This window comes from Gobio gobio, assembly GCF_949357685.1.
Source record: "Gobio gobio genome assembly, chromosome: 22".
Classification (NCBI taxonomy): Eukaryota; Metazoa; Chordata; class Actinopteri; order Cypriniformes; family Gobionidae; genus Gobio; species Gobio gobio.
Window position 1 is genome coordinate 6,031,568 of NC_137118.1, and position 14,477 is coordinate 6,046,044.

The 14,477-nt window shown below is 39.4% G+C and overlaps 1 protein-coding gene across 3 annotated transcripts in view; it reads right to left on the bottom strand.

Annotated features, from left to right (window-relative positions):
* Positions 1-14,477, bottom strand: part of dlg2 (discs, large homolog 2) — a 394,149-nt gene that overhangs the window by 70,370 nt on the left and 309,302 nt on the right. For all 3 annotated transcript variants that reach the window (XM_079804836.1, XM_079804837.1, XM_079804838.1), the window contains 2 exons: positions 4,943-5,099; positions 264-366 (listed from right to left, as the gene is read on the bottom strand). In XM_079804836.1, the coding sequence (XP_079660962.1) occupies positions 264-366; positions 4,943-5,099 (260 nt within the window). The remainder of the gene's footprint in view (positions 1-263; positions 367-4,942; positions 5,100-14,477) is intronic.

Genomic DNA, 14,477 nt, shown 5'->3' on the forward strand with positions numbered 1-14,477 from the left:
TCTGAATGGGTCACTGGAGTCCAGAGCAGCCAAACCCCCTAATTGACACTTATCAAACATGGCACCTCAACACTCCGAGGGCACATGCGCTATTCTGTAACAGTCAGGAGGAATAATGAGCGCACCGGGTTGGGCTTGGCCCAAAAACGTCTGGGTGAGTTGTGTTTCTGTCCTGCCTGCAGCTAAAGGTGACCTCTGCACCCCCATGAGTAAGAATCATGTGACCTTCAGTGTTTGGTCAGGAGGAGCTGACGGACACTTACCCTCGGGCCGGTATTGGGCGATGATGGTTACCGTCTGCCCCGCTCCTTTCAGTGCAGCTGCAGCTTGTTCATGAGTGGCACCTCGCAGATCGATCCCATTAACCTGAAATCAATCGCAACAAAGGTTGTTACATCATTAGCATCTAACTGTGAATGATGTTTCATCAATAACACTCACCTGAAACATTAATTAAACAAACAACAGAATGACTTTTTGACAATGTATTACCCTTACAACAGATTATAAGTGTACATAAAGCATTAAATAAAAGCTCATTCATCACCTGACCTACACTATATTGCCAACATTTTGGGACGCCTGCCTTTACATGAACATGACCTTTAATGACATCCCTGTCCTAATCAGTAGGATTTAATATGGAGTTGGCCCACCCTTTGCATCCTTTCAGCTCTTCTGGGAAGGCTTTCCACAAGGTTTAGGAGTGTGTTTATGGGAATTTTTGACCATTCTTCTAGAAGCGCATTTGTGAGGTCAGGCACTGATGTTGGACGAGAAGGCCTGGCTCTCAGTCTCCGCTCTTAATTCTATTGGGTTGAGGTCAGGACTCTGTGCAGGCCAGTCAAGTTCCTCCACACCAAACTCGCTCATCCATGTCTTTATGGACCGACGCTTTGTCATGTTGGAACAGGAAGGGGCCGTCCCCAAACTGTTCACACAAAGTTGGGAGCATGAAATTGTCCAAAATGTCTTGGTATGCTGAAGCATTAAAGGGTTAGTTCACCCAAAAATGAAAATTCTGTCATTAATTACTTACCCTCATGTCGTTCGACACCCGTAAGACCTCTGTGAGTCAGTGAGTCGATTCAGCAGATTGGATCGGCAAATTTCAGCAGTTTGGCGGTTTGACATGCGATCCGAATCATCATTCGACTCACTGATTCATAATGCTTCGAAGCTTCATGATGCTGTGTTTTGAAATCGTCATCACTATATAAGTCGTTATTTAGGGTTTTTTTGCGCACAAAAAATATTCTCGTCACTCCATAAAGTTATTGTAGAACCACTGTAGTGAGATGGACTTTGTAACGACGTCTTTAGTACCTTTAGAGTGTACCGTGCATTGTGCCAATGGAGGCCTTTCAGAGCCATCAGATTTCAACTAAAATATCTTCATTTGTGTTCTGAAGATGAACGGAAGTCTCACGGGTGTCGAACGACATGAGGGTAAGTAATTAATTACAGAATTTTCATTTTTGGGTGAACTAACCCTTTAAGAGTTCCTTTCACTGGAACTAAGGGGCCAAGCCCAACTCCTAAAAACAACCCCACCCCATAATCCCCCCTCCACCAAACTTTACACTTGGCACAATGCAGTCAGGCAAGTACCGTTCTCCTGGCAACCGCCAAACCCAGACTCGTCCATCGGATTGCCAGACAGAGAAGCGTGATTAGTCACTCCAGAAAACAAGTCTCCACTGCTCTAGAGTCCAGTGGCGGCGTGCTTTACCCCACTGCATCCCACACTTTGCATTGCACTTGGTGATGTAAGGCTTGGGTGAGCTGCTCGGCCATGGAAACCCATTCCATGAAGCTCATCTGAAGGCCACATGAAGTTTGGAGATCTGTAGCTATTGACTCTGCAGAAAGTTACTTCTGCGCACCTTGTTTGTAGAAGCGTCTGCATGCCTTTGGCCATGGAAGTGATTGGAACACCTGAAATCAATTATTTAGAGGGATGTCCCAATACTTTAGGCAATAATAGTGTATATTAGTGTCACAAATTGTAAGCATTAAACTGTCAGTATTATTAAAGCTCTCTGGCAAATTCATATTTAAATTGCCTGACTTTCAGAAAATGTGCTATCTTGCTGCAGAGCAGCCGGGAGTTATCTGGCAGTGGAAACGCCTGCTGTGATCCAGATGCACAGTTCCTAGGTTCAGAAAAAGCCTACAGTAGCGGATCAGTGGGTGGCAGTACACTGTAAGCCAGAGTCTGCAACAATTGGACCTCTAAGTAATCAGTGTTCCTCTACAATATGAGTTTGGCTATGAGCTGTAGTGCATCATCAGCTCTGTTTATGACCCAAACTGATCCATTGAAAGTCCCGGTTCAAGTCCGACTGAGGGCAGGAAACTGCTGTACACTGCTGGCACACAAACCTGGAGCAGGTGTTGCAGGCAAACTGCTATTAAAGGTGCACTCATTTTTCCTCATTAAAAAGTTTTGCACATAAATCAACAGTAATTGTGAAAAATATGTATTAAATGATGTACACTCCCATGAAGGCTCCAGTCAAATCAGAAGCTGAATAAAAGCTGTTTTGTCGGGGTTGAAACGTCTAGATCACATGACCAGGCAAATACCTTTTTTTTTTGTTCGGTATCACCCCATTACAGGACACTTTCAGTTGTGGAATAAATTAATCATGGCTGACAAGTGTTGCAGTCCTTATATACACACTATACGATTCAAATGTTTGGAGTTGGTAAGATTATTAAATATCTTTTTAAAGAACTCAAAATATAGGAAAAACTGTAATATTGTGACATATTATTACAATTTAAAATAACAGTTTTCTATGTGAAAATATTTTAAAATGTAATTTATTCCTGTGATTGCAAAGCAGATTTTTCAGCATCATTACTCCTGTCTTCAGTGTCACATGATCCTTCAGAAAACCTTCTAATATGATGATTTGCTGCTAATTTTTTTCTAAATATCAATGTTGAAAACAGTTGTGATGCTTAACATTTTTGTGAAAACCGTAACATATTTATTTCCGGAATCTTGATTAATAAAAAGTTAAGAAAACAGAATAGAAAAGATGAATCGAAAGTTCAAAAGAACATCATATATTTGATATAGATATAGAAATTATAAATGTCTTATAATAATAATAATAATTAATAATAATAATTTGTTACATTTATATAGCGCTTTTCTAGGCACTCAAAGAGCTTTACATACAGAAGGGGGAAATCTCCTCAACCACCACCAATGTGCAGCATCACCTGGATGATGCGACGGCAGCCATATTGTGCCAGAACGCCCACCACACACCAGCTGATTGGTGGAGAGGAGACAGGGTGATGAAGCCAATCAGGATAGGGGGATGATTAGGAGGCCATGTTGGACAGAGGCCAGTGGGCAAAATTGGCCAGAATGCCGGGGTTACACCTCTACTCTTTATCGAAGGACATCCTGGGAAATTTTGAATGACCACAGAGAGTCAGGACCTCTTATAAATTTATGTTTTTTTAATGGTATGTGTGTAATGACGGTGCGTAATTTATGTTTTAAAAGAAATTGGGAAAGTATCTTCAAGTAAAGTTAAGCACAGAACTTATGCAGCTCATAAACTGAAAATGCAAAATACCAACTCTCTTTCTGTGTCTTAAAAGAACCCTTTCTAAATGCCTGAAAAAAACAACCTATTGTTATTTCTTGTTTTAGCTAATCAAAGCTTTTTTCTTAACTAGTTTGTTAAATTAAAATACTTGATTAAGACTAAATAAAGCGATGTTCTATCATTTATAGTTAGGTTCAGCCAATGGAATCTCTTTGGGGTCCATGGAGGGCCGGTCTCTGCTGGGGAAGAGGATCTAGTGTGAAAACAAACAGAAGAACTAACACGAGGGGCAGACGAGGTGTGTGTGTATGCCAGTCTCAGTGCGCCTGCAGCGTGTCCTAATGCTCATTTAACAGTGTGAACTCAGAAGGTACACCACAGCTATTCTTAGACTCCAAATCAGGCCAGCACTCCATTATCTCTTCCTTCCCTCTCTATTTCTCTCCTCTCCCTTGTTCTTTCTCGCTTTCTAATCAGTGTCCTGAGGAGGCAGGCCGTGATTGCTCTCAGCTCAAGTGGCAGCGACAGTAATTGCGGCGGGATCTGGATGGAGGGGTCTGATTACGACCGGCGAGTTCTGATGAAGCTCTGATAAACATAAATGATGAGATCAGCGACGAGAAATCAGCTTGGAGAGTTTCTCGAGTGGATCGCTGATCTGAATTCTTTCAATGAGAGCTGTAATTGCACCGTCAATTAACACACCGCCAAAAAAAAGTTACGGCACTGTATCTGTGCCAAAAACTCTGTGCTGAAATTATAATGAGAAAAAGGAAACCTGGTACTGGTGGAGTTCTGAGTAGGGACTAGACCAAAAATGTAACAAATAAAACTACGTTTTTGGCACACGTTTTTTAGGATTCACAGAAAAATGTAATGGCGCCATCTCCTGTTCAGCACAGGTTCTGCACTACTCCGTGGGAATTGTATCTACCAAATTGAACAACTACCTAAAGACATGATGTTTGTTCAATTCAAAAATTATCTGTATAATAATGAATATTACTCCATAACACATTTAGGGCTCTTTAACCAATGATACGCATGACTAGTGGACCCTAATGTAAAGTTAAAGAAACAAGGTCATTTAAAAACATGGGTTTATCAACTATTCATTTGAACATTAAGGGTGATGTGTCCTCTTAAATGTTTCTATAGTGTTTACAGCATAGAAAAGCAAACAATGACATCTATCCATGACCTTTGAGGCAGATATTTGAACCTTAATAAATGCAAACCCAATAAATGACTGATTATCTCATGTTTAGAAACAAACAGGAAGAATGATGTACCTTGTGAGGATTATATTTGCCCTCATATGTATGATAAACCCATCTATATTTGTGTATTTTCGGGCATCCACTTACAGATAGGATCTGGTCTCCTCTCCGCAGCTCTCCGCTGAGGTCTGCCGGCCCTCCTGCGAGGATGAAGGAGACGAAAATGCCTTCTCCATCTTCTCCTCCAACGATGTTGAAGCCCAGCCCGGTCGAGCCCTTGTGCAGAACGATCTTCCTGGGCTCCCTGTACACACAGTTCAGGTAATACATCAGATCAGAGTCCGTAGGGCTCAGCATCTCCACTGACACACGCTGCGCTACTTTGTAAATATACACATGCAACCTATGCGTGCACACGTATCCACACACACTTGGGTCAGTCCAAACCGTCTACAATGTAGTCGAGTACATTAGCTGACACCTATTGGGGACTGCTCCACTTATGGTGCTATTTGTCCCATTTCCGCCCGGTTTCCTAGAAACGGAGTCGACGCACAGCCTCTCACACACGCACACACACACCCACCTGGTTTCCATGTTTTATGGGGACATAATGATTTTAATTCTGTAAAACGGTATATTCTCTACCCTTACACTAACCCTACCCCTAAATCCATCACACAAAACTATTTTCAAAAAACATAATTTAGTATGATTTATAAGCTGTTTTCCTCATGGGGACCGAAAATGGACAAGGATGGATTTTGGATATTGCCATCTTTGTGGGGACACACTCACACACACACGGGTATTCCTATCATTATGGGGACATGGCATAGACATGATTTTTATACTGTACAAACTGTATATTCCATCCCCTAACCCTAAACCACACAGTTTTACATTTTCAGAAAACATAATTTCGTATGGTTTATAAGCTGGTTTCCTCATGGGGACCAAATGCCCCCCCCCACACACACACAGTTACTTCATACTGTATATACTATGACAGATAGTACGTTCCTAATTATCTTGTGATTAAAATATATGACATTGATATATTGTGCCTTTTTCTAACAATGTGTGTGTATATAACATGTAATAAAATATAATAAAATAGCATAATAATACATTTCAATAGTTAAAACAGGCATACAAAGTTTTTGATATCGCCTGCAAATATAGATAGTGTGCGGGATTTCCTTTAACTTTTGAGATTTTTGGATTTTTTTTAATCCTCTTTCCTACGCACCTATCTATTACCAACAGGTGTGCGATGGTAATTGTCAATTAAATAGTTAAAACAGAAAATATGATAAAAACATAATATATAAAATATGATAAACCATTTTTAAAATAAAATAGTAAAAATGTATATTATTATAGGATTGAAAATATGAAAAAAACTATCTTAATTTATGTCACAACATTTCTTTATTCTTTTAATTTATCAAAAATCCTAAAAAAAAAAAAAAATACCAAGCTGTGCTGAAATGCATTACAGGTTGGGCAAAAAGTCTGATCCACTTAGCTTGGGCCCATTCAGTTAGTCATGGGATCCTGACAGATGGGACATCATCCTGTCAAGTGTGACCAATCAAACCCAGAGATATCTTGAGCTGTGACACTTCTGTCAGATACACTTGAAATGTGGAGATAAACAATCTCCTGAGTTTACAGATGATAATGCAAAGAGACGACACCCGAGATGGAGCTATTTTAGAACAGAAGGCTAATCCGTGAGCGCTGTGCTCAATCTGACCTAGTTGTGAGGAGGAGGCAGGCCCTTCCTCTCTCTCTCTCTCTCTCTCTCTCTCTCTCTCTCTCTCTCTCTCTCTCCCAGTACGTCGGTTTGCCTCGCCTCGCCTCGGAGTGATGATGCTCTTCAGGCCATAAACACAAACTAAGCCAAACTGCATCCCATGAAATGTGAGAACACACTTTTTGGGCATAATCATTATATTTATGAGCTTTTTTTCTGTCTGGCTGCAGTATGAAGAAGAAAACTGTAGCAGACCACATAAACAACAGCATTAAACCCAGAAGAGCCGATTGCATCAGAAGTTGATCAAACAAACATGTAATTAGTTAGTGTTAATCCCGATAGTGCCAGTAATCCTGCTTTTCAGCAAATCAGTCACGACTACTTGGCCAATGGTAAACAACCTAATTAATACCCATGAGTCAGACTGGCACGGCCTCTGGCTACCCCCCCTCTCAGGAAGACATGTACTGTAACATCACTATATATATATATATCATTTTTTCCCGTCATCCTTTGGCTAGCGTTACAATATATGATCATGCTCTTATTCAAGCAAATGCTTTTAATCCATTCACACGTTACTACTGGCGCGTGTTTGTTCATGCAAGCCTGTCTGAAGTGGCTTTCTGTGTGCACAAGTGTGTGTGTGTCACACAGACAGGAGATTCACACACACTTGTGCACACAGAAAGCCACTTCAGACAGGCTTGCACGGACAAAAACACACAAAATTATGCCAAAATGAACGTAAAAGTTGATATGTGCGTCAGATCCAGGTAATGCGCGGCAGCTCTTAAAGGGACAGCAGCCTAATAAACCCACTGCCGACTGTCATTAACGTACATCATGAACAAAAGACACTAACATTTGAATAACATTTGTAGCTTTAAGAAGGATTCATCTATATTTAATTGATCATTTATGCAGTGAAGACTATGAAGTGTTTGATAACTTTATTTAATTTCTGTATATATCTGTTAGACCTACCTAAAAATCTTTAAGAACTGTTTACAAGGTCATATGGGTCAAAACAATATGAAAACAATAACTTTTTGTGTATTTTACAGGGCAAGTAAAAATCTGAATAATGGGTTTATGTGAAGATTGTTTTTAAATTCACTTAAATTTAAAGTTGTTATATTATTTAAAGCCTAATAACTGTTAAAGAATTATAGCTTTCAGTTATACTGTAATGCTGAATGCCTATAATGGCTAAAATTTAGAAAATAAATCAATTTCACAGAGACATCAGTACCAGTATTGGTGATACTGGCCTTCTTTCATAAAAATATGCCATCACAACAAATATTTAAAATATAGGATACGGATATTGTTGTTTTTATGTTAATTTGAAGATTAAATGTGAAATTATCACAATATAAAAATATTAATTGCGATTAATTAAATTAAAAATGTGCGATTATTTGGTAATTTTTTTTTTATCTATTGACAGCACTAATATATATATATATATATATATATATATATATATACATATACACATATACATATATACATATATATATATATATATATATATATATATATATATATATATATATATATATATATATATATATATATATATATATATATATATATATATATATATATATATATATATATATATATATATATGGTTGCTATTAAGACAACTAGAATAAATGCTGCCCATTAAATTCACCTTTAGTCTATAAAAGTGGTTAGTCTACCTCACTTATTCTGATCTATGTTTGGTCTGATGCTGCAGAAATGATGCTCACATGTTTAGTAGTACAAATTAGATATAATTACGCCGCCCATTGTTAATGAATGAGAGCCACTCTGAAGTGAACATGGGGAAAAAGTGATCTACACCAGTCCATTGTTACCACTAGATGGCACTCTATTCCATTTTTTTCAACCACTAAATTCAGTGAAAACAGAATCTACCCTGAATCCCAACAGCATACTGATAGAGAAAGTATAAGTCTTACACTGTAAATATGGAACAGAAAATGTGTGCTGACAGACATTTTAACCGAGGCACAGAAGTGGCATGATTGCTGACTGATAATTGTCTTGCACAGCTGACAGAAGACAAGACACATGCAAGTTCAGGATGGCTCTGATTCTAATCTACGGAAGCTTGTTTACACCACAGAATAAAACATTTTTGAAGATAATTGCAACTTTTTATCTCACAATCGCAATTCTGACTTTTTACCTTAAAATTACAAGATTTAAACTTGCGAGTTACAAAGTCCAATTCTGAGGGGAAGAAATACCCCTCAGAAAATAAAATAAAATAAAAACCCCTAAATAAAATAATAGTTTATATCTCACAATTCTGAGAAAAGAAGTCAGAATTGCGAGTTATAAAGTCAGAATTGCGGGGCGAAAAAGAAAAGGAGTTTAAATCTCACAATTCTGACTTTTTATCTCACAATTCTGACTTTATAACTCGCAATTTCGAGAAAAAAGTCAGAATTGTGAGATAAAAAGTTGCAATAACCTGTTTTATTTTTTATTCTGTGGCGGAAACAAGCTTTCATACTATTCAGAGAATTTAAATAGGATAGGATATTTATAACGTAATTGTAAAATTCTGAATAAAATAAAATCTGACTAATAAAATTATTATAATTAAGGTCAGTCTGAAATGAAAGTTAATATAAAAGACATTTATTAAGTTATTTTAATTAAACATTACAAAGGCACATGAATTAAAAAAAGGGATAAATCATTTAAAAACCGTGCAATATTACATAAAAAAATACGATTTTGATTTCATGGTAACTTTAAGAATAGCCAAAATTTACACAATAATAGATTTTTGGATAAGCAAGTAATCGGTTTTACTTTAGAGCATAAAAGAAATAGCCTAGAAATCTAGATGCACCCTAGCGCCAGGGCGTCCAGCAACTCTCCGTTGGCTTGCGAGCTGGAAAAACAAAACTCCGGTCAGGCCAATCACATCGTGTATTGAGTCAGTGGGCGGGCTTAACATAATGACGGCAGAGTTCCTGCGGTCAATGTTGCCAACTTAGTGACTTTGTCGCTATATTTAGTGACTTTTCAGACCCCTTTAGCGACTTTTTTTCAAAAAAGCGACTACCGACAAATCTAGCGACTTTTTGGACAAACATCAGCTACTTTACAAATGTTGTAAAGTTCATATTTAAAGAATTTAGTTTGACCCATTATGATTTCCATTCTTCCCGTGTGCTTATCATCACAGGGCTTTAGTTCATCCATCTCTCAATTCAGATTGTTTAAAAAAATTTAGTCATTCACTCTATCGTACTCGTTATACTGTACGAAAAAAAGATATAGGAAATTAGAACATTTATTGGACAGTTGGCTATATTGTATTATTTTTAAATGCAGTATGTGAGCACAGATTAGGAGAGAAAGCACATTAGGCAGGCAGAACGCAAGGACGACATGGTGACTTCACGGATATGCTAATTGACGCATGACGTCATCTAGCGAAATTTAGCAACTTTTTGGCCAGGCTTTACCTACTTTCCTTGGAAAATAGTTGGCAACACTGGCTGCGGTTCCGTGTGCTACTTGTAAACAAAGAAGCTGGCGAACAGCTGTCTTTCGAATCGGCTTTGGCCGCGATTCTGGAAGACTTGGAGTTAAGCTTCTCTTGAGAAAAGAACGGCACTGAAGTCATTCTTAAAAAAGGAAGATGTGTTTGGAGTTTTGCCGACCGGATATGGCGAAAGTTTAATCTATCAACTAGCTCCGCTTCACCTTCTTTGTTGCTCTGGTTGGTTGTAGTGCTATCCTACTGCGTGCAGAGGGAATTTGAAAGACAACCGTTTATCCCGCCCCTCGGATTGAGCCCTGCCAATGGTGCGTTCCCAGACCCAACCTCTTGATGTGGGTCTGGCTTGTCAGGCTATAGACTTGGTCGGCGTTGTGTCACAGCTGGGGGAAAACCGTCCATTCCCTCTCAATGTAAATGAATGGGGTTAACCCAGTTTAGCCGGTGTAGAATCACTTTTGCCGCTTGACTGAGCAAGATATATAGAAATACTGAGCCATATTGGGTCAGATTGTCCGTACAGTATCTGTGACTGATAAATGACCCAACGGAATCATTGGCCAGAGGTGTCATTTTCTCCTCAAAACACATGCTGCTCCGCCAAACCCCATATAGGCATGACATGCCTACTTCATAAATCACACAGTCTTTCCTATTACATACATTTAACGTTTTAAAATGATCATAAAACGTGTCTTGTGCAATGAAATTGACATGTGAGTGTCACAATATTATTAGAATTACAACAATAGCGAAGTTTTTTCTTTACTTTTTTATAGCAACCGTCTTCATCAAAAGACTGGGTGATTTATGAAGTAGCCTAGCTATTATGTTGTGTAATATTTGTGGGAGCAGCACGCATTTAGACGAGAACATGTACAAGTGCCGTACATATGATGTGACTATCAGCTTTGCCATTGCAATGAATGAAATCTCTTTTTTAATCTGTACAATAATACCAGCATCACGTAGAGCAAATGTTTAATTGTAATAGACGTATATTTGCACAGGCTTTCGGAATTGACGAACGGCTCTGTCTGTTTATTTGGCAGTATAAAGGCCTGTTCACACCGGGACGATTTTCGCGCGCGTTTATCGCCGACGTTTAACGCCTCGTGATTAAACAATGGGCGCCAATGTGAGTGTTCACACCGACGCGTAAAACGCCAGGCGTAAAAGCGTCATTTTAAAAAAAACGCCTCGGGTTCGTTTTTTTATTTTGACGCGGCGCGTTAAAAACTGGCCGACCAATGAGATCAGCGCTTTTGTTCACATGCCTGGAGCTGCTGAAGTGACAGTAAAACACGACTTGGTGGCGCTCAAGCACAAAATCGGTCTTGCCGAGCACACATTGATACGACGAAGAAGTAGTAAGTAGACAAAGAAGAAGATGGGCTGCTAATGCTGCTTGCCAGTTAGCAAAAAGTGTGTGAATGGTTTTGCCATAGACATAATATATCTGTGGTTTTGGCAAGCACGTAAATACTGTCTCTCCTCTTCTTCTGTGTGACAAGCGAGTGTCAGAAGCGTAAGTGCCGCAGCATCACCTTGTGTACCGGGAGCGCATCTACTGAATGTGCACGTTCACTCGGCGCATCGCCAGTGGAAATCGCTTGGGTGTGAACACTCAAGATGCGCCTAAAAACGTCACGAAAAACGCTGGCGATAAGCGCGTGCGATATTCGTCCCGGTGTGTACAGGCCTTAAAACTTCAGATCAGGGTTTTTTAACTTACTAGAGGTGCAGAATGCCACATGGCAACTTTTCGGGACTGCATCAAGCAAAAATCAATCGTAATCATTACAAAGAGTAAAGATAAAGCGTCTAACATGGTCTACGCGTGTCATTCGAATGGCTTGTTTTCCCCCATGGCATATGGCGAATATGACGTTTTGTGGGCGTTCCCAGTAATGCCGACCAAGTCTATAAAAGAAACGCTTGAGCCCTGCATTATTCCAGCTAATACAAACATAATTTGCATCTTATCACTCAGAGAGCATCTGTGACAGCCGATCTGGAGTCACACTCACGCTGATAATAATCATATGCCGATCATCAGTCGGTATTTGACACTGCATATAGATTTATTTTGAGTAGCTGGCTCAGAGGTGGGTTGAGTGCGTGTAGCGCCCCGTCGGCTGTCTCCTCATTAAACTCTCTCTTCTCTTGTATTTCTATGCTCCAAACTTCTCTTTCTCTCTCTTCCTCTCTCTCTCTCTACCAGCTGCAAAACACAGATAGAGCTCCTGTCTGCCTCCTCCAACACCTCAGTCCCAGATTACAAACAGCCACTGTTTATCATCTCAAGTTCAGAGCCAAATGGGAAAACAAACCCAATAGATTACACTCGTTTTCAATTCACAATACCTGAGGAGGAGGAGAGGGGCGGCCTGGCGTTTCATATGCAGCCCCTCACACACATCTCGACCCTCAACCGTTTGTTCACTGTCATCCTCCCTTCTCACTCCAAACATTCCTCCACTGTAAGAGCGATCTGAATATGAAAATGTGTCAGAAGCCTCATCGGTGTGAAATATAAACTCATTTCCACTGGGTTTGCATGCAGCGCTGTTGTCGGATGGCAAAAATAACCATTGCCTTTCACATTCAACCTTAATAAAGGAGAAGAATTGCAGAATGCCTGTAATGACCCTCAGCCTTGAAGAAACGAGCTGAAAGCTAAAAGCTGCATATTTCAGCACTAAAGACAAAGCAAGAAAACCCCTTAATGGATCTTTGTTCTTTAACATTTTCTTTCTGCTTCTAGATGGTTGGTAACTTGAAACAAATTGTAGGTTTGTCAGCGAAACTGTGTGTGTGACGTGTGCTGTAAAGAGCATTAGTCCCATTACATGCCATCTGTTGGACACAAATATCAGGCACGTCAACAACACTGGAGCTCAATATGGCTGTCAGTTTTCTTCTGCACACGCAGAGTTCAAGCATCATATCTGTCAATAGTAGAGATCCATCCATCCATCTATCTATTGATCCATCCATCCATCTATCCCTTGATCTATCTATCTATCTATCTATCTATCTATCTATCTATCTATCTATCTATCTATCTATCTATCTATCTATCTATCTATCTATCTATCTATCTATCTATCTATCTATCTATCTATCTATCTATCTATCTATCTATCTATCTATCTATCTATCTATCTATCTATCCAGCCATCTATAAATCCATCTATATATTGATTTATCCATCTATTGATCCATCTAACCATCTAACCGTTGATTCCTCCATCCATTCCTCAATCTACCTATCCATCTATACATCCATCCATATATTGATCCATCCATCTATCCTTCCATTCATCCATCTATCCAGCCACCTATCTATCTATCTATTGATCCATCCATCCATCTATCCCTTGATTTCCTTATCTATCCATCCATCCATCCATCCGTTGATTCCTCCATCTATCTATCTATACATCCATCCACCAGTCCATCCATCCTTTTATCTATACATCCATCCATATATTGATCCATCCATCCATAAATCCACCCATCTATTGATCCATCTAACTATCCGTTGATTCCTCAATCCATTCCTCCATCTACCTGTCTATCTATACATCCATCCATCCACCAGTCCATCCATCTATCTACACTTCCATCCATCCATTCATCTATCTATACATCCATCCGTCCAGCCACCTATAAATACATCTATCTATCTATCTATCTATCTATCTATCTATCTATCTATCTATCTATCTATCTATCTATCTATCTATCTATCTATCTATCTATCTATCTATCTATCTGTCTATCTGTCTATCTGTCTGTCTGTCTGTCTGTCTGTCTGTCTGTCTGTCTGTCTGTCTCTGTCCATATATCTATATAACCGTCCGTCCGTCCGTCCATATATCCATCCATCCATCAATCCTTCCATCTATTGATTTATCCATCTATTGATCCATCTAACCATCCGTTGATTCCTCAATCCATTCCTCCATCTACCTGTCTATTTATACATCCATCCATCTATTTATACATCCATCCATATATTTATCCATCCATCCATGCATCTATACATCCATCCGTCCAGCCACCTATAAATACATCTATCTATCAATCTATCAATTCCTCCATCCATCCATTCCTCCATCTACCTATCGGCCATCCATCCATCCGTCCATCCATCCATCCATCCATCCATCCATCCATCCATCCATCCATCCATCCGTTCAACAGCTATGACCTCCGAAATAAAACCATGAATACCTTATGACCTTTGTTGGGCTTCTCTCAGACTTCAACACTCTGTGATGCCAATCTATAAATGCCGCAGATCGATCAACACCCTCAAACATATCCGATACCTCTCGACACAATCAATAGGCTTTCATCAGATTCACAGA